The sequence below is a fragment of the Aethalodelphis obliquidens genome, unplaced genomic scaffold, assembly GCF_003676395.1.
Source record: "Aethalodelphis obliquidens isolate GAN/ISIS:26980383/991018 unplaced genomic scaffold, ASM367639v1 scaffold9, whole genome shotgun sequence".
Classification (NCBI taxonomy): domain Eukaryota; kingdom Metazoa; phylum Chordata; class Mammalia; order Artiodactyla; family Delphinidae; genus Aethalodelphis; species Aethalodelphis obliquidens.
In genome coordinates, this window is record NW_020837953.1 from 33073733 (window position 1) to 33100567 (window position 26835).

Below are 26835 nucleotides of genomic sequence, written 5' to 3' on the forward strand. Positions count from 1 at the left end.
TCCACAGCGGGAGAGGCCACAGCAGTGAGAGGCCTACATACCGCAAAAAAAAAAAAAAAAAAGATAGTGGCCACCTCTTCTTTATTTTCAAAATTGGAAGTAATCAACAGCTTATTTTTAACATTTTAATTATCATTTTATGATTGGGAGAAAAGTTATTTCAAAATAGGAAGCTGTTAATTTGCTTTCCATGGCTTTTCAACATTCACTGTTACTCTTAGATTTGCCCATGTCACAGGCCAGTTTCAGAAATAATCTGAAAGCCTTAGGGAAAACCCAACTCTTTTACTTCCTAAACTTTTTAGGTCACTCCAAGGAAGGCGAACTTAATTTTCTGAAGTAGAAGACACCTCAGTTCCTGAATCTGCATCAGCTACCTGTGCTTCCCATTCATCAGTTCCTATCAAAGCAACAGTTTGTCTAAATCTAGATTCTAGAGCTGCAGTTTATGGCCCTGCCCGGGCTCCCTGTAAAAGAAGAGAGCAGGCATCGCTCTGACATCAGCCTTGACAGTATACACACGTTACAGGGGATGGTGCTGGGAGGTCCAGATTCTAAACTGGCTGGTCTGTGAAATCTGCAAATAACCACTGTCCATGTCCCCTGTTTCGGTGTATTTTATGCTCCAAGAACACGGCAGAAAAACACCTTGGTGTGGAGTAAGTCACCTGCCTTAGACACAGGAGGCCTCTATACCGTATGGTTTGAGGAACACCAGAGACCCAAACTACCCTTCTTACCATAAGGCTGTCCCCTCTCCTTCTAAGTGGTCTGAAGGCCTCACGGTCAGGTGTGAGGATGCAACAAAAAAGATGGCAGTCTTTGACTCTGGAGGGGCACTGTCAACAGGTGCATGTTTTCCAGGAGCACACGGAACTCAAGGACAGGAGAAGGCAAAAAGTTCCCATCAATACATGGCAGATCCGTGCATGGGAATTACCAGATTGCCCCTAACTACAAGTCCTTCCTGCAGGAGTCCAGTTTTTGACTGGTGGGGTCAGTGGGGGATGGAACAAAATACAAGAGTAACAGAAGGGTCAGGTGCAGAGGTTACAGACTGGTGAGCCAATCCGGCCCATGAACATGTTTGTTTCACTCTCCTCCACATGATGCAAAAATAAATGTTGTGGAACTGTGAGATTTCACATAAAGACACCTATTTTGGCATCTCCTCTGAATATCAGAAGATTTAGCAACACTGGGCCTGCAACCCCACAGCAACACCTGGCTGGGCCGTCTGGAAGGGCATGTGCTTCCCAACTCCCACGTGCCGGGTGCAGTACTGAGTACGAACGATGCCAACCCCGGCCCCCTGCTCACACCTGTGCCCTGCCTCGCTCCTGTACGTGCCGGAGTCCGCAACACCCTCTCTAGAGCCAGGGGGACAGTAAGGGCAGTGGTCCTTTCCAGTTCATTACACTGTTTCTGTTTCAAATCTGTTACAACACTCTACCAAGAAAGGTGAAACGTACCTTACGAGAGAGAGGAGTTGTCATTCTTTCCATAAAAAAGAAACTAAAACTTGCTTTAATTCTGAGAGTCCCAGCTGACTAGAAAAGAGGTCTAAGAGATCCCAGAGAGATTTGCACAGACTGAAGTATACCCACACTGGCGGTCAAAGTACTCAAATAGCCAGTTTCTAAATGGTAGTGTGAGTAACATTTAAAGAATACAGTTCCTTTTCCTTGGAGCTCCGCCTCTTCAGGGAATCCACCTCTAATTCCCTTAGCTGGAAATCTCAGTTCGTTATGTGCCAGCAGGGGTACTGACTCAGAATTTAACACAACATTTTATAGTAGTTCCTTCTGAATTCTAGGGAGGTAACTTTCTAGCTGGCTAATCAGAAATCCCTGTTTTAGAATAAACTCTCAGTACTCAACATAAAAATGTTTCTAATGTGGATTCCCCCCACCAAATAATTTGTGTTATTTCATAATTTATCCATACAACATAGATAATGATCTTTTTTGATCACCTGGATACGCAGACTAAGTAAGCTGCTGGCTTGCATTCATTGATGCCTCGCTCCTCAAGTGCTGCTGGTTTTCAAGTCACAAAATAGGCCTGCTTAAGTGTAAAATGATCATGCTTCTATTACCACATTTATATCCCAGAATATTATAGTTTTAAATCACTGCAATGGTTAAAATAAATTCAAACTATATTATGAATTAATATAATAAACAAAGCTAACCAAATAAAACCTACAGGTACCTTAAATATTATGAGCATGGAAGAAAATGAAAATAAATCAGGTCCAACAATGTATATCTGCTCAGAAACAATGCTAGACTAATATAAATCAAAAACATGTTTCCACAGAGACACTGAACTTACTAATAAATAGAAATATGGCTCTACTACTTTTTTTCACTTAATAATTTCCAAAGAATTTATTTTCACTTAATAATTTCCAAAAAATTTAGTAGCAGCTATATCCAACATATTTAATCTAATTCTTTCTGAAATGTCACGTATTTTTACTAAATTTACCTCTCAGCTAGAAATGATACTGTTACAAGTAAATGGTCAAATGCACCTGTGGAAGCGGAAAGGCCTACTTTGGCAGCCACCACTCACGAGGAGAGTGTCACGCAAGTCACTGTGCAGCACAGGTTGTCAATGCAGGTGACAGGTAGCACACGTAGGGAAAGCAGCCAGGGTAAAGCCCCAAAGCCCCAATCACTGTCTCCCAAGGTCATATTTTCTTCCACAAACTATTCCTGACACACAGCAAAATGTATTCAAATGCAAAAGAAAACAAACAAATATACCATCTTCTCTTTGGCACCAGAGATGACATACAAGCAGTCAACGCATTTTCTAACCAGGGGGATTTCCTTGGAGGGAAGTTTGGAAACATGGAATCCAAGCTCTCTCTCCAGCTACCACAAAGACAAAGACAATGGTAGAGCTAAGGGGGAAGAGAGAAGGCAAGACCCTCCAGGAAAGATGAATAAGACAAGGCAAACTGAGATTTCCTCCGAGTTCTTGGCTGACGTGTGGCTTGTGCCTGGATTCCTTGGCCCTGAGGAACAACCAACCCACTGGCAGAGTAAATGGCTTTTTCAAAAGTCCCTTGGAGGAGTTTTCTCCCCTTGCCCTGTAACTTCCAGAAATTCTTAAACCTCCTCACAGCCTGGAAAAAAGTCCTGACAGAGTACTTAATTTTAAAACTTTCTGGGAAATACCAAGGAAAAGGGCTTAGAGTGGAAAGTCCTTCTATTTTTTAGAAATAAAATCAGTAACAACTTACTCAAGAACAACAAATAGTTTGACACTGGATGGCAGGTCCTTGGCCTGGTCTAATGTAATAGTTAGGTTTTCCACCCTCAAAATCCTTTGAGTTGCACTGCACTGCATCTTTCCTCCCCCTGCCCCCATCTAGTATTTTCCCTGCACAAAGGTAATATTCATTCAACAAGTATTTACTGAGCATCTACCCTGTGGCAATCACTGTGTACTGTGGCAGACAAGAAAAAAGGAGGTCCCTGCCCTGGTCGAGCTTACATTCTTTTATGGGCATAATAAGCCCGTGTAAAAATTCAAAGTATGTAGAAATGGACAATGTAGAAAGTAAACATCTCCTATAATCAGCTGCAATTGACCATTTGGTGTATACTATTTCAAATAATTTTCTGTGTATATAAGAATGATACCTAACCATATTTTGTTAATGGTTCATACCATATGATCTGTTTTGCTATTTCCGCCCCTTTAACAATCAATATTGGGGTGTTTCCATTACCTTCTTTTAAGATGAGTTTCCGCCTTTCAAGAGACTCCTTTGTAACCTTCCCCACTTAAACTACTGTGATTTCCCACGTAGGACTCTTTAGGGACTTGGGAGAGGGCTGGAAAGGTCCATAAAAGGCCACCTCCCCCTGGAGTATCTGTCTCAGAGAATGCTCGTGGGCTCTTCCTCTGGAATTGACTGCTCTGTCTTGTTTCTTTCCCATAGTCAGGTCTCAACTTTGGATTCTACCCTCGCTTTGTGCCTACAATCTCTAAGATGACAAAACAGGGGCTTCTTGGATTATCTTTACTCTGCTCTTTTGCACAGCTATTCACACCAAAATCATACTGAACCCACTGATTATTAAAAATCAGTATCTAAAAATATGGCCATTTCCTTTCAATGGATACATAATTTTTAATTGTGTGTAGACACCTTAAAATGTGGGAAATGAAAAATAGGAAGTAGTGTAAACTGTCTGTTGTTTTTCTCCCAACAGCAAGACCACACTAAGTAGCCTTCTATAAGGCAGAGGTTACATGACAATCTCAAATGCTGGTGTCTGGAGACAAGATTAAATGCAGAAGTACAAAGACTGAGAACTGCTATTCAAACCACCTGAGCAATCTGTGGCATCAGCAAATCCTGTCAAAGAAGAAAGTTGGCTGTTGTTAGCTTTTGCTATCTTCGTCCCCCTTAAGAAAAACATAAAATCATAAAACATAAACACAAAGTTTATATGGGCTAGAAAGTGGAATGAAGACCAGTGACATTTTGCTCACCTACCAGCTTAACCTAGAAAGAGATGAGTCACAAATACTCATATCACAGCTACTAAAAACACAATCAATATACTCACGGATGGATCAGAACACTATTTATGAAGTATGTTGTCATTAATCTATATGATCCCAAAATATTTCCCTAAGACCCAGATCTAGTAATATAAGTTAGTTCCTGGGTATGAGTGTAAGTTAAACACTCCTCAGTGTCAGTGAATGAGTTAAAATGTCTTAAAGTGCTTCTCTATCCCTCCTCTCCTCCTCCCTCCCCTCTGAGTCAGGGCTATCACACTTGCTTAGTGATTACTGGAAAAATCCTGATTACTGGAAAAATCCTCCTTTTCTCCCAAGGCTCTCAAGTCTCCAAATAAGCAGAACTGTATGAACAAACTAACTTATAAGTAATAACATTTTGGTGTGCTTAAAATAACCAAATGAATTCAGAGAGGAAAAAAGAGTGACTTTTCAATATATGAAAACATATCCCAGATTTCCACTTTCCCCTGAAGAAAACCCACCCCCACCCTCACCCTCAGAACTTACCACCATGGCCACGCCCACACCCCAGCACCTCAGGACTTCAAAGCAGTCACTGGTGGCCTTTCCTCAGGGTAAGTTGATGGTTACATCCCCAATCCTAAATTTTCCAATTCAAGGCTCTTCGCTCTGCTGCTGTCAAGCTAGGCCTACCCCAGATTTATTGCTAAAGGGCAAATTTCCTGCTGGGTGGCTCTAGGCTATCTGAACCAGACTAACTTCCACGTAGCACTAACCAGAACTGAATTCTCAGAGACCCTGTAAGCTTTCAAGGGTACGACTGGATGGCCCCCTTCTGTTCAGAAATAAGTACACCCCTGTGTCTTTGGCAAGAGCAAGAATTTTTAAAACACTTAAAAGAGCATATCTCTAGAAAAATGTAAAATTAAGTGAGTTCTGAAATCCTAAGCATTTCTTCTGTAGATTTTAGCCACGAGAGCATAAAACTTAGCTCTGGTGCCCATCCTTATGTCAGCTTTAGCTGTGTGTGCATTTAAAACAAAAACACAAAAACACAAAATGTTTTTAAAAAACAGAGAAATAAAGCAGGTTGATAAAACTTTTTTTTTTAAGCAGCATGGTATAACAGCAAAGGCAGAAGTCAAGAAATTTCGGTTCCGGTCCTGGTAACTACCACTCTAGCTGGGTTACTTGGACTAGCCATTTACTCTTGTAAGGCTTGTTTACTTCTCTGCTAAAAAGACAGGGTTGGGGAGGCTGGTCTGTCTCTTAGAACTCTTGCAGTTCCAAAAAAAACACGCATCATTCTAAATTCTACTCAGTTTTGTAAAATGCATCTCTACTAGGCAAACTGTGGACTCTTTTCCTTCATGACCCTTCACACCAAACATTATTCACCTATGTTAAAGAGTTGATATCTTATTAAGAATAAGCACTAGAAACAAGAAAGGTTAATCTTCTGTCTTGAACACAAAAAACAAAGAAAGAAAAGGCGGGATGGAAATAAACCAAGAAGACTTTTGCTTCCACATTTCTACAGAATATGATCACTTTACATTTTGTACTCAGTTTTAAATTCTCTCCCTTAACCAGGAAATTGAAACAAGTAACAAACCCCAACAAGAAACCCCACAGTCTTGGGCTGTATTTGAGAGGGAGCTTTGTGCCAAGTACAAACAAAAGTGTTGGCTCTTCTGCTTGTAGGCCCTGAAACTACAGGAAAGCAGCTCAGGTGTCGCACCCTGACCTGCCGGATCTTAGAGTGACCACTGAATGATCACACAGACCTGCCATGGAATATTCCACATCAAGTGAAAACCAGTGTTAGGCTAAATTGGGAAAATGATTTCAATATAATTTAGGTGAAAAAAGCAGGACATGAAAACTACACAAACACAGCGAACAAACTTATGGATATCGATGGGGGAAGGAGGGGGTGGGATGAATTGGGAGATTGGGGTTGACATATATACACTACTATGTATAAAAAAGACAACTAATGAGAACCTACTGTACAGCACAGGGAACTCTTACTCAATGCTCTGTGATGACCTAAATAGGAAGGCAATCTAAAAGAGGGGATATATGTACACATATAACTGATTCACTTTGCTGTACAGCAGAAACTAACACAACACTGTAAAGCAACTATACTCCAATACAAATTAATAAAAAAAAAACTACACAAACACTATGGCCACAACTATATAAATTTAGTTGGTGAAATACAACAAAAATTTAACAGTGATTTGTGTCATATATTTCCTCCTTTTTCCACCTAAATCTTCTATAATTTTTTCACACTTAAAATATTTTAAAATTGACCACTGAAGAAAAAAATTGAGCAAACCTCACTCTAATTTACAGGATTCCTTTCTAACCCAGCACTTACTTAAAATAACTGATCTTCCTTTCAGAATTAAAAATATTTTTCGCTACCAATATTATAAGTCTGTTTCTAAATAACTTGGGTAAAGAATTCAGAAATCAAGCTGGCAGAAATTGGGTCATTTTGTAAGATATGTATTTCTCAAACCAAAAGAGGACTTTGGAGTGGCTTTAGCAAGTTCCCAAACTTTTCCTGGGAAGGAGCCTACAGGCAACACTTACTGCCAAGTTCCCCACCTTCCCCCACCTTAGTGGATCTATCAGCATACTTTTTTTTTTTTTAACATCTTTATTGGAGTATAATTGCTTTACAATGGTGTGTTAGCTTCTGCTTTATAACAAAGTGAATCAGTTATACATATACATATGTTCCCATATCTCTTCCCTCTTGCGTCTCCCTCCTTCCCACCCTCCCTATCCCACCCCTCTAGGTGGTCACAAAGCACCGAGCTGATCTCCCTGTGCTATGCGGCTGCTTCCCACTAGCTATCTATTTTATGTTTGGTAGTGTATATATGTCCATGCCACTCTCTCACTTTGTCACAGCTTACCCTTCCTCCCCCCATATCTTCAAGTCCATTCTCTAGTAGGTCTATGTCTTTATTCCCGTCTTACCCCTAGGTTCTTCATGACTTTTTTTTTTTCTTAAATTCCATATATATGTGTTAGCGTATGGTATTTGTTTTTCTCTTTCTGACTTACTTCACTCTGTATAACAGACTCTAGGTCCATCCACCTCACTACAAATAACTCAATTTCGTTTCCTTTTATGGCTGAGTAATATTCCAAAACTACAAATAGAACTACCATATGACCGAGCAATCCCACTACTGGGCATATACCCTGAGAAAACCATAATTCAAAAAGAGTCATGTACCAAAATGTTCATTGCAGCTCTATTTACAATAGCCAGGACATGGAAGCAATCTAAGTGTCCATCAACAGATGAATGGATAAAGAAGATGTGGCACATATATCAGCATACTTTTTCTGTTACGGGCTAGGAGTAAACATCTTTGGCTTTGCAGGCCATAGAGTCTCTGTCGCAGTTACTCAACTCTGCCACAATAAAGCAGCCATAGACACTATGTAAATGAATGAGCGTGGCTATGTTCCAATAAAACTTTTTTTTACAAAAACAGGCGGTGGGCCAAGTTTGGCCTGTGTGCAGTGGTCTGCCAGCCTGTGGTGTTCGGCACACTAGAGAACATCCTTGGAGCTTGGAGAGACGGTGAGAAGACCTGAAGGACTGCTTGCTCCTTCACAGGGAACGACCATCGAACCTTATTTTGACAGCCACACCGATCTCCAAGAATTCTTTGAAGGTGGTGTACTAATGAATATTCCCCCCAAAATCAATGAACTGGTTCCTCAAATACAGTAGTTTTCAACATGATACTGAGACAGACATAGCTATGTAGAATGTGCTGCAATTAATTTACTATTAATAATACAGTACTGGTTTTCAAACGATTTTTAGAAAAAGCTTTATAAAAGGGATGATCAGTCTTATCCTTATAGCCAGCCTGGAACTATACACAGCCTTGGGTGTACCTGCAGGAGCAAAGGACTCATGTACATACTGTCAGCCCATGTACGTTTGCATCAGAAGCAGCCTTAGAGACCACTGAGCCCAGCCCTTTCCATCTAAAGATAACAAATCCACTCTGTGACTAACAGCTCAAACATGTCAGGTTTGGATCCGTTACAGTCTTACTAATATTCATCAAAACATACATGAAGTCAAGGAAGAAGAAACAGGAGATAGCCAAGAAGGGCGAGGGACAGTGTGATAATTCGCTAGGATAGATGTCCTTTTCCTTTTATAAACTTTCATTGTTGTTCATCATAGAAAAACTTGAAAATGCATGAGAGAAGAAAAATTAAAAGCCCCCATACTATCATGGAGCAATTAACTATTGTTATCATTTTGGTTCCTTTCCCTTCAAATCCCTTCTCTGTGTATATTAGAAAAACAAAATGTTTTTAATAAGATTGCTTTCTACTTTCTTCATGAAATATTATGTCATAAGCACTTCCCTATATTATTTAATATGGCTCAAAAATATGATTTTGTAATTTCTGTATTAAACATCTATGGAATAGATGGACCATAATTATTTAAATTTCTCCCCTATTGTTGGATATTTATATCATCTCTTTATTTTTTATAATATTATATTAAAAGTTGAAAATAATCCTATGGAAGCTTATAAAATTATTTAAATATAACGTTTTATATTTAGGTATTTGACAGCAGGTATTGCCTAAAGCAGAGTAATATTCTGGGGCCCTTCAGATCAAGGCACATCAGAGGACACATTAGAGACCACAGGAAGAGGTATATACCCCAGGAGCAGGCACAGGAGCACTGGACCCACGACTGGAAAATGGGCCATCTGAGACCTTGAAATTCTTTACTAAAGGCAGATCAGGTAGTAGAGTCAACCAACATAACAAGTGGGGCCCAAGTGAGGTGGTATCACAAGACTGAGCCTTGACTGCTCTCTCTCTGCAACACCCTACAGAGGAAAACTGTTTTGACTTGACTGCTATTATTAAAATTGTGTAGGAGAAAGGATGTTAAAAAGATGGTGGCAGATGTTTCATTTATAGCATATAGTAAATTTGTGGGATATTCCCTTTGACATAGAAGGTCAACTAATTGGTCTTTCTCCCATGGGCAAATGGAAGAGAGTTCTCTGCTGAGTGTTTTCTCTGCAGGGTATGATGGGGCAGAATATCAAAACAAACAGATGTGGATGCCAGCCTGGCATCAGCAACAGCATGTATGCTTCCAGAAGTGGCAGAGGGCTCTGAAACCTCTAGCGACTTCAGCAGTAGAACCCACATATATTTCCCTTCATCTAGCTGCCAATAAGAAAACTAAAACAAATTAATAATCTAATTCATAACACTAGAAAAACCTTCCCTCATAAATTGTCTGTTCTGAAGCAAGCCAAAGGAAGAGGAATAAAGATAACTTAGTGGAGGAAAGAAGTTACAAGTGCCCTCTTGAGTTATGTATTTTTAAAAAGCTCCTTGAAATAATGACATTTACAGCAACATGGATGGACCTAGAGATTATTCTACTAAGTGAAGTAAGCCAGAGAAAGACAAATACCGTATGGTATCACTTATATGTGGAATCGAAAATATGATACAAATGAACTTATTTACAAAACAGAAAGAGACACACAGACATAGAAAACAAACTTATGGTTACCAAAGGGGAAAGGGAGTGGGGAGGGATAAATTAGGAGTTTAGGATTAGTAGATACAAACTACTATATATAAAATAAACAACAAGGTCCTACTGTATTGCACAGGGGACTATATTCAATATCCTGTAATAAACCATAATGGATAAGAATATGAAAAAGAATATATATATATAAAACTAAATCACTTTGCTGTACACCAAAAAGTAACACAACACTGTAAATCAACTATACTTCAATTTTAAAACATAAGGAGAAAAAAATAAAAAAGCTCCAATTCAGATCTCAGTTTCCAAATGGAAAGATATGAAGTAAAATGAACATATGTGTATTTTATAAAATACATAAAATACAGCAAAATTAAGTCTGAGCCAGTCAAGGTAATACGACGTTACTCTTTAACTTAAAGATGGGGAAAGGAACATTTCTGATTAAAATCCATGTCTAACACTGTGCAGTCGACCCTTGAACAACATGGGGGTCAATCCCAGTGTAATTTACAGTTGGCCCTCCATATCCATGGTTCTTCCACATCCGCAAATTCAACCAACCAAGGACTATGTAGTGCTGTAGTATTTACTATTGAAAAATAAACACATATAAGTGGTCCCATGCAGTTCAAACCCGCGTTGTTCAAGGATCAACTGTATTTACTTATGGAATTTTTAGAAAGAGATTATTTTTCAAACCTAACCTTCCCAGAATTATTTGGGGGATAATTCATATTTTAAGTGGACAATCAAGAACAAGTCCAAAGTGGTAAAGGACAACCTTCTCCACCCCCACCCTCATTTTTCTATCTATCTGACAAAGATTTGCATGAACAGGACACACACTCTTCTTTTTGTGTCTATGCCACAAGAACTTTGGATACGCAAACAGAAGAGGTCAAGGACTAAAGATATGCCTCTCAAAACCATGAGAAGAATCAAGTTACATGTAAATTTGTCAAATGTGGAAAGTAATCACTGTCACCACTCACTCAGAACACTGGAAAGAGCTGGAGTCAATGCTTCTGGAAAACGGCACAATTGACCAACAAACCCATGTGAAATAAACACTGAATGTCAAACACCACAAAGTTAGTTGTCACGGTATCTGATCACAAACAATTCCTACAGGCATACTTGGAAGTGTGTTTTTCAAGACCTAAGTCAAGTTTATGGAAAGCGTTGGTAAGGTCACAGCACACACACTTACCTTACCAGTGCATCTGGTTTGCTTAGCTGGTTATTAGGAATACAGTTTTCCATTAAGTCCTTGTGTGCACTCGGGCTCTTGCTAGGGCATTTCTGCTTCTTCTCGTTTTTACTAGATGAGGAAGGAATGCTCCCATTTGTGGCGCTGTGACTTCGAGGTGAGGAGTTCACAACTCCACTGGCATTTTTGTAGTTTTTTGAGGAAGCAGTGCATGAGTCTTCTTTCAAGAGATTTTCTGTACTTCCCACGAGATCATTATTTAATCTTTTACTATTGATATGGTTTTCCATATACTCAATTTCTTGTATTTTAGAGTCTACAGGTTGTAGAATATTGTTGTTATTTATTCCAAGGTTGTGTTTTTTGGCATCTTTGTCTTTTTCTTTCCCTTTTTCTCGGTATTCTATCTCTGGCAAAGTTGTGGAGAGTTTTTTATTGGCTGGGATACCTCCGTTGTGGTGTATGAGGATTGAGGAATCCATATCAGGTAATCCTTTGGCTGCTACAATACCAAAAACAAACCAACAAGCAAAAAAAACCCACACTGGAATATTTAGTTGTAAAAAAACACAATGGATTGATTCAATAAACTGCATCATCTACACTTAGAAACTCACTATATTCAGTTGCAAACTCATTCAGAAGCAATAACCACACCACATTATGCTAACTTCAAGAAGCAAATCCAAGTAAATTTGAGAAGCTGCACATTTAGAAAATCGCCATCACTTATGAACACCAAGCCATTAAAGTTTTGGCCTTGAAAATAATATGAGGATTTTACAATTAAGTCATACTTATCAGTCAAATCAAACTTGTCTATCACGGGGGTGATAGGGCACAGGCACATCATACTCTTAAAAGGTCACATTTTAAAAGATGCTTAGATTAAACAAAAAGGTGTGATGTTAGGATACAGGGCATCTATCCTCTGTCTGGACTTTCTCATTAAAGTAATAAGAAGTCTATTATCATTTACTAGGCCACTTACAAAGAATTTTCTGTATCAGGTCTACATATTCCGACTTGTCAAAGTCTACTTGAAGAGATAATTTTGCACCACACCAGATAATAAGATTTTGTCATGTATCAACTAAAAACATGACCCTCTCAAACCAAAGAAAACTGGTATTGCTATCAATTCATCTGTTGAACTGGTTATATATTCATGAGAGAGGTTGTATTAGAAAAAGGTCAATCTGAGATCCATGTTGCATTATACAAACCATTTAAAGTGAGACCTAGCCATCTTTGCTCTATTCAGAAGAATTTTGACTTATAAAACAATTCTATATGTTTACATCTCTATCTTGCTTATACTTTGGTTCTTGGTTTGCTTCAATTACAAATGCACATAGTTATATACACTATTTTGTTACTGAGAATAAATATTTTAAACAAATAAAATATTAAAATAGAAAATAAGCTATAAAAATGAAATATATAAAAATAATAAAATAAACGTATTTAAAAGCACATGGCCTTCAGACACTAGGTAGAAAACATCATGCACATTCTGTATTTCATGACCAAACAAAGCAACAGCCCTGAAGAGGCACACCAGAAGACAGGAAAAGCCTTGGTAATTTTCCAGAGCCCTAGCAACTTTTCTGAAAAAAAAAAAAAAAAAAAACTACTGACAGACAAAATAATGACTAACCTATTGAGTCAATAGCTTTAGAGTAAAGACCTACCTTCCTCAGCCTCTTTTTCTTGCTTTTGTAGCATTTGTTGCTCTGCGGGGAGGGCTTGTTGAAGAAGCTGCATGTAAAATTCGTTCTCTTTTTGCACTTCCTTCTGCTTCCTCAACCGCATTTTGTAGCTTACATAACTTTTGAAGCCAAAGCCCAAAGTCACCACAGGGTACCCAATACTAGAAAGAAGACAATCCCGCCAGTAATTGTAAGTTAAAAACAAACAACATGTGCATCAAGTACATGAGGACACCTATGACTGAAATTAAGAAATTCTAGATGATGATGATAGTTGAGCATTCAGTAAACACACACGTAGTGTGTAATGCATGCTGTGGAAATCAGAGGCAGCTGGCACGTAGAACAAACCCCCAGGGAACAGCAGGACTGCTGGACCATAAAAGGCTGCCCATCAGACTTTGGCATTCTTCAAATGAACTCAAGGAGTTACCGTAGGGACTGTTGGATACAGTGGCTAATGTCTTTGATGAACATTGAACTGCCTTATGCATGATTAGAACTTAGGCATCTGTATGCTTTTAAGAACTAACAGGGTAGAGATTTTATGAGTGGTCATAAGTGAACATTACAAGTGTTAAAAAAATCAAAAGGACATCATTTGGTTTTTAATACTAGAAGGCAGGGTCAAATTCAGGTGACTAATCTTCTTGCTGCCTGAGGGGTACTGTCACCAGTTATTCCTGGAAAATTAGTTCATACATAAACACTCTATCAAACATAAATTCAAGAATCATTTAACTAAGTGTCTGATGTTAACAGTGCCAACAATTGGTTTGCACCAACAAATTAAACCACCTGTACTTACAACTCTAATCTCTGGGATAAAAAGTTGAAATATTTTCATTCAACTCATCAGTCTGTCTAATATCATTTCAAAGTCTCTGAAAACACTGTTGAAACTCATATTAAGCTTCATTAACATGAAAACAACAATTATAATTAGTCTAAACGTGATCACACCACAAATTTAAAGTGACAAGTTTTACTGACCAGGTTTATTTAATTCACTTGCTTGTGAAAAGACTTTAAACATATTGGAAACTATTTTTTTGTTGTTGATTCCTATTTGTTTTGGTTTCTGCCATAAATATTAGCAAAAATTGGTGTATTTAAAAGAAATATACATTACATGGTTATTTCCACAATAGATATAAACAAGAATCAAGCTCATTTTAAAACATGTTTCATTGTTTAAGGTTAAAAATAATATTCCTTAAAAAATTATTAATAATATTCTCTTACTTTTGTAAATAGGCAAAGGAAATTGTAAGTTCATTTAAGCTCCATGAAATAGCCATATATTTCACTAAGACTTTTTGGAATCATTATCTGATTACAATAAAAATAGATAACATATATCAGACACCTATGTGCTTGGCATTAAGTTAAACACTTTACATATACCACCTTATTTCATCTTTCCCATGACACCCCATGAGACAGATTCCCAACATATAGGTAAGAGAACTCAGGCTTAGAGAGGGTGACGTGTCCGAGGCAACAAAGCTGTTAGGGGGCAGAGTTGGGATTCAAACACCCATCTGCCTGACTACAGGGCTCATGTTCTTTACCACACCATGTTATGTTATCTTCTGGATTCATGTAATACCTCTGAGAAAAAATTTATAATTGAAATTACCATTCTACATTGAAAACACTGAATTAGATTACAGATTAAGAATACACATAATACTCACCAGTGAGCAGCAAATGGACGACAAAGGTCTACATGAAAATTTTTGAGATCTTTAAATCTAATTGCTGCTTCAATATAAACAAAGAGTATCCAGAGGGATACTGTGGGCAAACACACTCCCCTTTCTGTGGGAAAGCAGCAGAGAGACAAGTATCAATGAAACATTAACTAATATAACAGATGGGTTGTTTGGGAGACTGGTTCAACTACAGTAACTTTAAGACTTTCAAACTCGCGACTTCCCTGGTGGCACAGTGATTAAGACTCCGCGCTCCCGATGCAGGGGGCCTGCGTTTGATCCCTGGTCAGGGAACTAGATCCCACATGCATGCCGCAACTAAGAGTTCGCATGCCACAACTAAGGAGCCCGTGAGCCACAACTAAAGAGCCCACCTGCTGCAACTAAGACCCAGCACAAGCAAATAAATAAATTTTAAAAAAAGACTTCCAAACTAATTAAAAAGCAATATGATCCAAACCGAAAGCTTTTATATGACAAAAGATGCCTGGAATCATAGACAAAAATAAAAACAAGCATTCTGGCAGAAAATATTTACAATATATGTAAAACAAAGAAGTCATACCCCTAGCATACAAAGAGCTCCTACAAATCAATAGAAAGTCAACTGAAGAAAAAAATTTGAAAGTCATAAAAGAAAAAATATAGACGGCTAAAAAACATGTGAAAAGATGCCAACTTCATTACTGATTAGGGAGATAAAAATTTTTTAAATGAGATTCTATTATTTTAGCCTATCAGATAAAGCAAAAATGTTAAAGATGGGTAATAGTATAGGGAAGATATGTGAAACACTTCCTTCTCATACTCAGCAATAATATAAATTGGGGCAACTTTCTTAGAAGGCAATTTGGCAGTATAGTTAAAAATACTTATACCTTTGACCCAGAAATTCCAATTCCAGGAATTTACCCTACAGAAATACAAAAGAGCCCTGGGAAAAATGTATAAGAATATTCAATGTATTATTTGCAATAGCAAAAATTAGGACTTAGAATGAACTTAAATGCCCTTCAACAGGAAATGTTTAATTATGATAAATCTATATAATGAAATATGATGCAGCTTTTCAAAAGGATGAAGATCTGTACTAGCACAAAATATGTTAAAAACACAAATTCTTAAGTAAGAATGAGTTACACAGCACTAAGAAATGTTTCTGACATTTAAGTATTACTCAAAAAATTTTTTTTCTTAACTACAAGCTCATATTCCTTTTGTAATTAAAAACAATTTTCAATGTAGGAAAAAGCAACTTGCAATAGAATAAATAAAACTCAAATAATGAGATAATTTTCACTGGGCTTTAGAATCAAAGTCTGTAGGCTATGTCCATCTATGTCAGGACATGACTAATAATGGGATATTTCATGAAAGACAGACCACAAAGGCATGAGATCCACTAACTCTGGAAAGATCTCCTTTGAGACCATATAAAGCTAGCAAGTTACAGAAGACAGAACTGGAGGGAAAACTCAGTGACCTGAAGAACTAAATTGCTTTTTTCTAAGACTCTTTAGGATGAAACACAAGAAAAATTATAGCATCTTGGTACTAGAAAGATGATCACTTAGTCCAACTTTCATTTTATGGAAGAGTAAAGTGAGGCCCAGAGTTTATACAAATTGGGTCCAAATCACAGAGGTAACAATGAATCTGCTTCTAAGGAGAACCTAAATCCCCATAGACCTAGTCCATAAGGTAAGAAGACACTCGAAGCTCCGTGAAGACAGCTAATGGTCTCAACCATTCTTACAGATTTAATGTGCTGGAAAAAGGGTATTTTCACAATGCAGGAAGACAAACAGCAACCCTTAGGATAATGCATTTTCAATTTCATTTCAAAATGCATTTTAAAAAATTTATATTCTGCACTCCCTATATTAATTTCTAAAGTTATCATAAACAAAATAAGCACATTACAGAAAAAATAGAAAAATTTGGATAAACTACCCATATTTCTACACCTATAAAATAAATAAAATCAAACCACGTTGAAAATATTTTTGAACTAGTATAATAGTCATGTTGTATATACAGGTGGTTTTTAGGTATTCTTTTGGCTTCTGTTATGTATGTATGTATGTATTTAGGCCATGCTGTGCAGCATGTGGGCTCTTAGTTCCCCAACCAGGGATCGAACCCGTGTCCTCTGCAGTGGAAGCGTGGAGTCTTAACCACTGGACCTCCAGGGTAGTCCCGTACATACAGTTTTATATCCTGTTTTCTCCCTCTTAATAGCAAGGAGAAAAATTAATGATATAATATTTTCATTCTTTTGTGGCAATATATAATTTCATCAACCATTCGTAACATTCTTAAGAAAAATTTAAAATTTTAACAACTGAAAGAGAAATTAATCCCAAGCTATAAAAATTGCACTCATTTATTGGGCCTAATAAGAACACAAAGTTAGTTTTGTTTGTTCACTAATCATTCCAAATTAAAACATACTTCATAACGTAGGTATTCCAACATGCATTTCTGAGCCTAGAGCTAAAGAGAGGCCAATAACATTTATAACATTAGCTTCATTGCTGCCCTGTGGGTCACCCACTGAACTCCAATAGGTTCTATTAACAGTTATATGAGTAGTTTTTTCTCATCTATTAAGACATTATTAAAGTAATTTAGGGAATCATTATAGTTCATCAGAGTCAGAGATTATCTGAGCTCGAAGGCTCCCTTAAACACTGTCTAGATTACTCTACCCTCACATGACAGAGAAGAAGCTGAGACCTAGAGAGAATGACAAGTATAAATGGCAACTCACTCGAAACTGAGGGCTAGGACAAGGAAATAGAAGTAAAAACTGGTATATAGGAAAATCACTTTAACTAGAGGAAAGCAGACTAAGGAACCAGCATGCTAGCTTATAAATTCAGTCAGATATGAGAGAGCGCTAAAGATGGAGAAAACAATGCTCAAAGTGGATACTTTAAATAAGAGCTGAACTGTGTCTTCTACCATGGGACAACATCATCCTTATAGCATTTAGAGAAGAGAATGACTGTTGCTCCAGACAGCTTTTATTAGTTGGTGTTCCAACAGCAGTCAAAATTCTACAGGTTGCAGCTGGGCCTAGGAATCAAGTTTCATGCAGCTTTGCAGAGAAATGTGATGATCTGAGAGCCAATCATCATATCCCCACGCGTCCCTTGTGCAGGCTTCATAGTGGACTGGAGCTATCAAAACATCTCAGGTCATCTTAGTTTGTAATAGCAAAAGAATAGCTCTAAGAAGAAGGGAGGTGGCTACGTAGCTCCACTCAAGTCAGAACATACCTGAAATAGTACATTTTGGTTTAGAGAGCCACTAAGAACTAGGGAGATCAGAATGGTGCAAGTGCTTAAAATAACATACAAGGAAAAGCTGATGAAATCAGAAATGCTTTGGTCTACAGAAAAGAAGATGAGAGGATATGACAGTGTCTTTAAGGCTCTAAAGAAATGTTAACATGGATGGAAGATTACGCTCATTCAGTGTGGCTCTAATGCAGGGGTCCCATGTTTGGACTAGAGGGGTGGTCTGTAAGCCCTTTAAAATTAAAAAAAAAAAATTTTTCTGTATATTCCCATGTGTTTTTCTGGGGAAAGCCCTTTATATCCCCTAAGTGATCAGTGAGTCCCAAGACAGTCAAGACATGCTGGGTCAAAAGTGTAAGGAGGAAAATTCTGGCTCAGTAGGAGGAAGAATTTTCTATTCCAGTTGCCCCAAAACAACAGTAGTAAGTTCCTTGTCACTAGATTTTCAATCAGACATTAAACCACCATGTGCCAGGGATGCTGTGGGGACTCTTACGCCAAATAAGGGTTCAACTAAATGACTTCTGACATTCCTTTCAATACTGAAGCTGAAGGAACATCTTTCCTATTTGGCACATGGCTGTCTTCAAGTCCACCTAAATAAAACCTGCTTCAACTTTTTTTTAAAAAATGGATATCGGATATCTTCATAATGAGAGTTGGTAACTGAAATGTCTACAATCAAAATATCAAATCATAAAGGCTTAAAGTTTTGATTCAATAATAAAAAAATAAATTTTAAAGGTATATTATAATCTATTATGAAAAGGGATCTTTAAAATGTCCACATTTATACACTACCAAATGTAAAACAGATAGCAAGTAGGAAGCAGCGGCACAGCACAGGGAGATCAGCTTGGTGCTTTGTGACCACCTAGAGGGGCGGGATAGGGAGGGTGGGAGGGAGATGCAAGAGGGAGGGGATATGGGGATATTCGTATACATATAGCTGATTCACTTTGTTATACAGCAGAAACTAACACAACATTGTAAAGCAATTATACTCCAATAAAGATGTTAAAAAAAATGTTCACATTAAACTCAACTCTAAATAATTTATTCAAGGAAATCACATTTAAAAAGTTTGAATCTAAGATTTCTATCTAAGAAACCATTAAAACTTACCTGTGTGCCATACGTACTGAACCCACACATATGTACTAGCAGCAAAAAAAAGCCATTGTATGGGAATGAACAGCAGACATATTATATTTGACGTGAATGCTACACAAACAAAAAATACTGAGAAGGCCTAAAGGGAAAAACAAAATAAAAAGCATATCTTAGAACATGTTAATTTCAAACAGAGATTATTAAAAGCACGTTGGACAAAATCTCTGAAACTGCTATGCAATAACTACAGAACAAGTTACAACAGGAAATTTTAAATAGTTAAAATCACCCATATAAAAAGTAGTCGTTAATTTAGCATTAAAGAGTAATCCTATTTATGGCCTCAAATCATGAAGAACTGGACCAGAACAAACAGGTTGATTCACAGTGAGTTTACTTGGACTCCACAGGTGGGTTACCTAAAAGAAACAGAATTTTAACACAGAAAAGCCTCCTCTCTCCTCACAAAATATTACTAAAGAGACTCATTCTTAAAGGATAGGCTGTTGGAGGCTGTTGTGGCAAGAATTACACTGATGTTCGTAATTTTAACAATGCAGCTTCCTCTGGACACATCATTAGCTATTACTAACAGGACATGAGCTCAAAACCATCTTTTCAAGGCATGGATTTGCTCTGACCAAAGCACCAGGCCTGGGTAGAAGAGGTACAGGTTTAAGATGTGGCTCTGGAACACAACAGAACTGCAGGTCAACCAAGGGAGCAAGCCCAGGCCTATGCTCTTGCTCTAATCCAGTAGTTCTCAAAACATGATCTGGGGATCCCTGGGGATCTCTGAGATCCTTCCAGGGAGTCTCCCAGGTAAAATAATTTCATAATAATACTAAGGCGTTATCTGCCTCTTTCATGCTCATTTACTCAGGAGTATGGTGGTGTCTTCTAGAAGTTACACGGTAAGTGATATTGTAATCACCTGAGTTCACAAGCAGATATGGAAATCCAGCTGTCTTCTATTAAGCCAGTCATTAGAGAGATTTTCAAAAATGTAGTCAATCTTCTAATTATTTTGTTTTGGAAAATACAGTTATTTTTCATTTTAAAATGTAATGTGTATTAACATGTAATGGGTTTATTATTTCTTTTTTTAAGTGAATTAAGTATTCAATTTTTATTTTAAATTTTATTTTATTTTAAATAAAAATTTAAATTTTTTATTTTTATTTAAATTAAATAAGTATTAAAATTTTTTCCAGTTTTAATTTCTAATATAGTAAAAATAGATAGATGTAACCTACATAAATAAAAGCTTTCTAGAGTCCTCAATAGTTGTTAAGAGTGTAAAGGATCTGGAGACCAAAACGTCTGAGAACCACTGCTCTAACTCGAACCCAGTCACAAAGCCAGTGATAGGGGCTCCAGAGGTACTTCAGAGTAGACCTGGGCAATTACTGCTTTATCCACTACTCTGTCTTCCTCCTGAAATCCTCCCTCCCTCCCCTTCTTTTCACTGGAATGGTAGAGGAGGGAGTAAAATGATTTGATCAGTGGGTTTAGACAAAATAGCCTCAAAGGCTAGTTTCAGTCCATAGACCCTGTTACTCAGTACAGTCACCTAAGTATTGCTAATAAAATCTACTTTAAACAGTTTCACTATCAGTTATTGAAGACTTTCTTAGAAGGGTAAATAAATCTTTCACACTTGAAAAATATATATATTAATAAACTTACCAGTCCCTGGTATCTGAAGGAATCATAGACGCTTCTGATGAAAAGCCAAAATGGCCACAGGTATTCAAATCTGAACTCCAGGACAAAATCTGCCAGGAGGACAAGTGCCCACACTACCAGGAATTTCAGGTATAAAAACGTACTGCAAAATATAAAAGAATTCAAGGTCATTTGTGAAGAGCTAGAAAAAGAAAATTCACTGCTTTATTTAAAGAGACAAAAAATATCTTCCTATACTATGAAAACAGTGGAGATAAAGGACAAAAAGAGATGCTGCCATGGCCCACCTAAATTTTAAAAGCTCTGGTGTTCATTCTGAGACCCACAACTACCAAAATAAGATGACCCAAAATGCTTAATTCCATTTAAGATGGAAAAGGCCCACTTAAATCTCACCACTATTTTAAAATGTGCTAAGTATATGACTTCACAATACTGCAACACTCTCAAAATTACAGCTTTCAAGCTGTTCTTCATTAGAAGAAATGTCATGGTTGAGTGGCTTGAAATTTGCTGTTTCCCCACCCCTCAACATCTGTTTGAAGAGTCTTTGAAATTCTTGATGCACATCCCTACACGCTTGAAGAATTCTGTCTTTTTCCCCCCGTTTCTCCTCTTGCCTCTCTCTATAGTATTCATGTGAATTAACCAAACAACAACCAAATGACTTCCCAAAACAGACAGAAATTAACTTAGGGAGCAGATGCCAATCACTTCCAAGGGCTGTGAGGGTACCAAAATGTACATTAAAGAAAAAAACCCTGAAAGATCCCAGCCTTGCTCTAGCTGAGATGTTAATGTGTGCTCCCACTTCCCTCTGGACTTACGTTAAATAGAAACACACCTTGATAAGCCAGTCAGAACACATATCTAACCACTGTGATATCTGAAAGCAAGGTAAGGACCTGGATTAAAAAATATATTTTTCATATAATCTAAAAGGCCATTCTTCCAATTCATTAGTTGTATCATAGATAACAGAAGCTTTCAGACTCTACCTATTAATAAGCCCCTAATTCTAGGTCTTTAATCTGGTCATTTCTGGAGCAGGTTCAATTTAGGTATTTTTTTTTAAAGGTTTTCTAAGATATACAGATGGGAAGTACCTAAAATTCACTTTGACTCGGGCAACAGCCTTGCATGGTGTTTTGCAATACAAACATTCCAATATTGCTGATTAAATTAGCTGTCTGAATATACAACATGAACAATAAAATCAAAACTTTTAATAAATAATTTTGAAATATGTTAAAATAAGGTACGAAAAGACTTATATTCTTGGGGTAAAATTAACAAAAGCAGGATCCAGCACTGAGGCCTCTTTCTATGCCCTATAAAGCCACACAGGTAAAAGATGTCAAGAACAGACACATATGACCCTTAATGTTACAGTATCATAATGATACATAATTTGCAACTAGGGTCAATTTCTAATACTAATTCTTGGTAGAACTTCTTTGGGCACAACAGTAAGTTTTGATTAAGAGGTTTGCTGTAGAATCAAGGAACCCAAGGCAAACCACAACACAAGCTTGAATCTTTTTTTTCTCCCATATATTTATTTATTTATTTAGAGGCTGCATTTGATCTTCATTGATGCGCGCGGGCTTTCGCTAGCTGCAGCGAGCGGGGGCTACTCTTTGTTGCAGTGCACAGGCTTCTCACTGCAGTGGCTTCTCTTGTTGCGAAGCACGGATTCTAGGCGCGTGGGCTTCAGTAGTTGTGGCACGTCGGCTCAGTAATTGTGGCTCGCAGGCTCTAGAGCGCAGGCTCAGTAGTTGTGGCGCACAGGCTTAGTTGCTCCGTGGCCATGTGGGATCTTCCCGGACCAGGGCTTGAACCCATGTCCCCTGCATTGGCAGGCGGATTCTTAACCACTGAGCCACCAGGGAAGTCCACAAGCTTGAATCTTAAGTCCCACCTTTTAGTTTCATTAGAGTCATGTTAGCCAGATGAGGACAGAGCTCTCATCCTCATTCATTAAATCCATCACTGATCCAGTGGAGAGTAAGGCATAGTTTGTTAGAAAGAACAACTGAGACACGCAGGCATTCAGGAGCACAAATCTAGTTTGAAACTAGATTTCCAAGCTTGGCTTTAAAAGTAAAAGGTTTTGGGGCTTCCCTGGTGGCGCAGTGGTTGAGAGTCCGCCTGCCGATGCAGGGGACATGGGTTGGTGCCCCGGTCCGGGAGGATCCCACATGCCGTGGAGCGGCTGGGCCCGTGAGCCATGGCCGCTGAGCCTGTGTACCCGGAGCCTGTGCTCCGCAACGGGAGAGGCCACAACAGTAAGAGGCCCGCGTACAGCAATAAATAAATAAATAAAAGTAAAAGGTTTTTTCCTTGTTTCTAGAATTGTTTCTAGGTTTTAAAGAAGAAATAATAGCCTTTCATCCATATTCCTAAGGCATTTAAGAAATGTCATGGAAATGTATTTACTTCTCTGATGAATCCTTTTCTCATGGGGCTGTGTGTGGAATGTAGCCGAATAAGACATGGTGGGTGCCTCATCATGTCTAGTTGTCACTATTCCCCAAGTGGAGAAGACAGAGTTCTACCGACTGCTCTCTGCCCCAAGTGCTCCCAGGCATGGCAGGATCCTAGTCTAGCTGGCAACAAACCATTTCACTGTATAGAAAGCATTATCCTAAGAATGGCAGCCTGTTGAATACTTTTTAATAACTCAATCATTTAAACCTAAGGCATTACAAAAACGATCATCTTTGTTACAGTGACTACTCATTTTCAATTCTGTAACTTCAAGGGGGTTCCTTTTTATATATTTAATTTCTTTTCAAACAGCTGCTTTCATACCTCTGATGTTCCTGGACACCCAGTTCTTATGGAGTCACAGTTTGGAAGTACAGATATCTAAGGAAACTTGATCTTTCACAAACATGTGCTATACCCTCAGCTTTCCTCAGGCTCCCCTTCTAGGTGGGCCTGCCTCTAAAATCAAGAGGCAATCTTAATTAACAGTTGATTCTACTCTAGGACTAGTTTTAAACTTTATAGATTCATTTCAATCTAATAAGAGTTTTAGAAAGTTTAAGACAGTTGCCTGATTCACTGAGCCTTCTATATCAGTAAATTATGCCTATCATCCTTCTATAGGTACATGTACAAAATTTAAAAGACAAGTAAACTAAAATGACTGCTCATCAGTGTAGAAAACCTGACTAATTCCTTTCCTTCCATATTCTGAAGGTCATAAGATTTTGCCAAATCCAAAGAGATGACATTCTAAAGGGGGAGAAAATTTTAGACAGGTTTTTTTTTAATATAAATTTATTTATTTTATTTTTGGCTGCATTGGGTCTTCGTTGCTGCACGTGGGCTTTCTCTACTTGCGGTGAGCGGGGGCTACTCTTCATTGCAGTGCGCGGGCTTATCATCGTGGTGGATTCTCTTGTTGTGGAGCACGGGCTCTAGACACACAGGCTTCAGTAGTTGTGGCATGCGGGCTTCAGTAGTTGTGGCTCACGGGCTCTAGAGCGCAGGCTCAGTAGTTGTGGCGCATGGGCTTAGTTGCTCCACAGCATGTGGGATCTTCCCAGACCAGGGCTTGAACCCATGTCTCCTGCGTTGGCAGGTGGATTCTTAACCACTGTGCCACCAGTGAAGCCCCTAGACAGGGTTTTAAACCCTTAACATTCCAAAATATTTCTTTTAAACCATGAAAAAAATATGATTAAATATAAAATATTTTTATATATATAGTTCATAATATGACTTATGGCTAACTTGCTGTTACTTTAATTCTCTGATCCAAATAAGTTTACTAATTACTATAAAATATCTTGAACAAAAATTTAAAGCAGAATTGCAACAAAAAGATACTTTCCATAATAATATATTGAAACAAGGGCAGACCAATAATGTCTTCTGATGGTCTGATTAGCTTCTACTCTGGGTGCCAGTGAAATACAGAAGAGATATGCAAACATTAGGCTTAATGGTGGTGACTCTTTCACAGTGAATATTAACTATAAGATTCTTTTTTCCCATTCCATTCCCAATAGAATTCCCCATTCTACTCCTACCCTTGCCATTTTTTTAAAATTGAATCTATTTAGCAATACCCTCCATCTATGGATTAATCACCTATGATTAATGAGAAGTAGTATTGAACATTCTTCTTTTTCCATGTAAAGTGCACCTTCTCTCTAGTATCTCTAGCTGCTTGTCACTTAGATCATTTTCTGGAGCTCATATAATTACCACAGGGTGGCTATCAATCCTCAGTACCTGACCTTTTCCCTAGGCAGACTAATGGTCATTTAGTTCACTTGGGCCTCACCACAGAAATGAGTCTGTGGAATATTTCACTGGCTGTGCTGGTAGTCATCTATCACAATCCCAAGCTTTCCTGTTCTCTCCGTAACAGCAACTGTGAATCCCTTTTACTTTTCAGTATGTAGCATGATACCTCTTGAAACAAACTGCTTTGTCTCTACTGTTATTGAATACTTCTCCCTATTGGACATCACTTCCAGAATGTTTGCCCAGCCTCTTGTCCAGCTGGTATCCTGCTAAAGTCTTATTATATGTAGTTACAGTTTTGCTACTCAAAGTGTGGTCCATGGACCAGCAGAATCAGCATCATGTATGAGCTTTTTAGGAAAGCAGTATTTCAGGGACCACCCCAGGCCTATTTAATCCAAGGCTGTGTATTAACCAGATCCCTAGACCCTTTGTGCATACATTAAAATTTGAGAAGTATTGGTTTATTGTATAAACTTCTCATACTCATAGAACTTCCACTGAATTCCACAATTTCTCAAAAAGAAGACAACGATCTACTCAGATCATCAGTACTTATCTCCAAACTGTTAGCTATCCATCCCTCAACTGGGAACATTCAAACTGTCCAGGGTTAATTCTTCCATTTTTCTACATTTCTTTCTGAGTCACAGACAAGATCCTTACCTAAATACAACTTTAACTAAATGAAGCACTTCCATTACTACTTATCCTTCAGCACGCAGCATGAACATCATTTCTTCAAAAAAGGCCTCCCTGACCCCACAGTAAAGACTGTTACCCCATTATATGTTCATATAGCATCCTGTACCACAAGAATCATGTTATAATTAAATAACATTTTGTATAACTAATTGTTTAAATGTAAAGTCCACAAGAAGAACAAAGGAGCTGCCCATTTTGTTCCCTGCTTTATTCTCGATGCCCAGCACAGAACCTTGCACACCAGAGAAACTTAACAAATAGTTGTTGAATGAATGACCTGCTATGCATAAGAATGTTTAGGACCAACAGTAGGGCTTTTATCAAAGCACACACTTACAAAGTGAAGGTAGAGGGAAAGATAATGCACAGGTGACTAAGAAGGGTGTCTGAACAAAGCAACACCAACGAAGATAACAAATACAGTTGCTGCCTGAAGGATTACCATGCACCTGCTCCCAATCTGTTCTCACTATTTTTCCCCTAGGAAGAAAGAAATCTTATCAGCCTTGCTCTGGATGCCAGACTATCACTCCATTTAGCCTACCTGCCACTGGTTCTGACTACTGTGGGGGTCCTCAAAGTATCTTCTATTAAGCCTAACATTAAAGAAATCTGCAAAAATGTAAAACCACACCACTCTTCTCATGCATTTATTATTGTTATTTTTATATGAACTAGTAATTATTTAAAATTTTTGTCTTAATTTCTAATCCAGTAAAATTTTTAGATATAATCCATACAAACCAAAGCTCTTTGGGATTCTCAATCACTTTTAAGAGTATAAAGAGGTTCCAAGACAAAAAATCTGAGGAATGGTGGTCTACAGAAAGTAGTGCATGAGCCTCAAGACTAGAACCACTGCTACGTTCTGCAACCACATCCTTGTGTAAAATCCAGAAAAGGGGAGCAGGCTGAGAAGACCTAAGCTGTTCTGTATTTTTCTTTTGTATTCTGGGCCTCCTGTAGACTGCAAAGAAAACCATTCTAGAGTCAATCACTCACACAC

At 38.0% G+C, this 26835-nt stretch overlaps 1 protein-coding gene across 3 annotated transcripts in view; it reads right to left on the reverse strand.

The window, feature by feature from the left end:
• MACO1 (macoilin 1) overlaps positions 1–26835 on the reverse strand; it is a 56394-nt gene that overhangs the window by 20546 nt on the left and 9013 nt on the right. For 2 of the 3 annotated variants that reach the window (XM_027109654.1, XM_027109655.1), the window contains exons 2-6: positions 20862–21003; positions 19185–19311; positions 14737–14860; positions 13019–13197; positions 11325–11826 (exon numbers count right to left, since the gene is read on the reverse strand). The exons of the other annotated variant lie outside the window; for it this stretch is intronic. In XM_027109654.1, the coding sequence (XP_026965455.1) occupies positions 11325–11826; positions 13019–13197; positions 14737–14860; positions 19185–19311; positions 20862–21003 (1074 nt within the window). The remainder of the gene's footprint in view (positions 1–11324; positions 11827–13018; positions 13198–14736; positions 14861–19184; positions 19312–20861; positions 21004–26835) is intronic. 3 annotated transcript variants of the gene reach the window in all.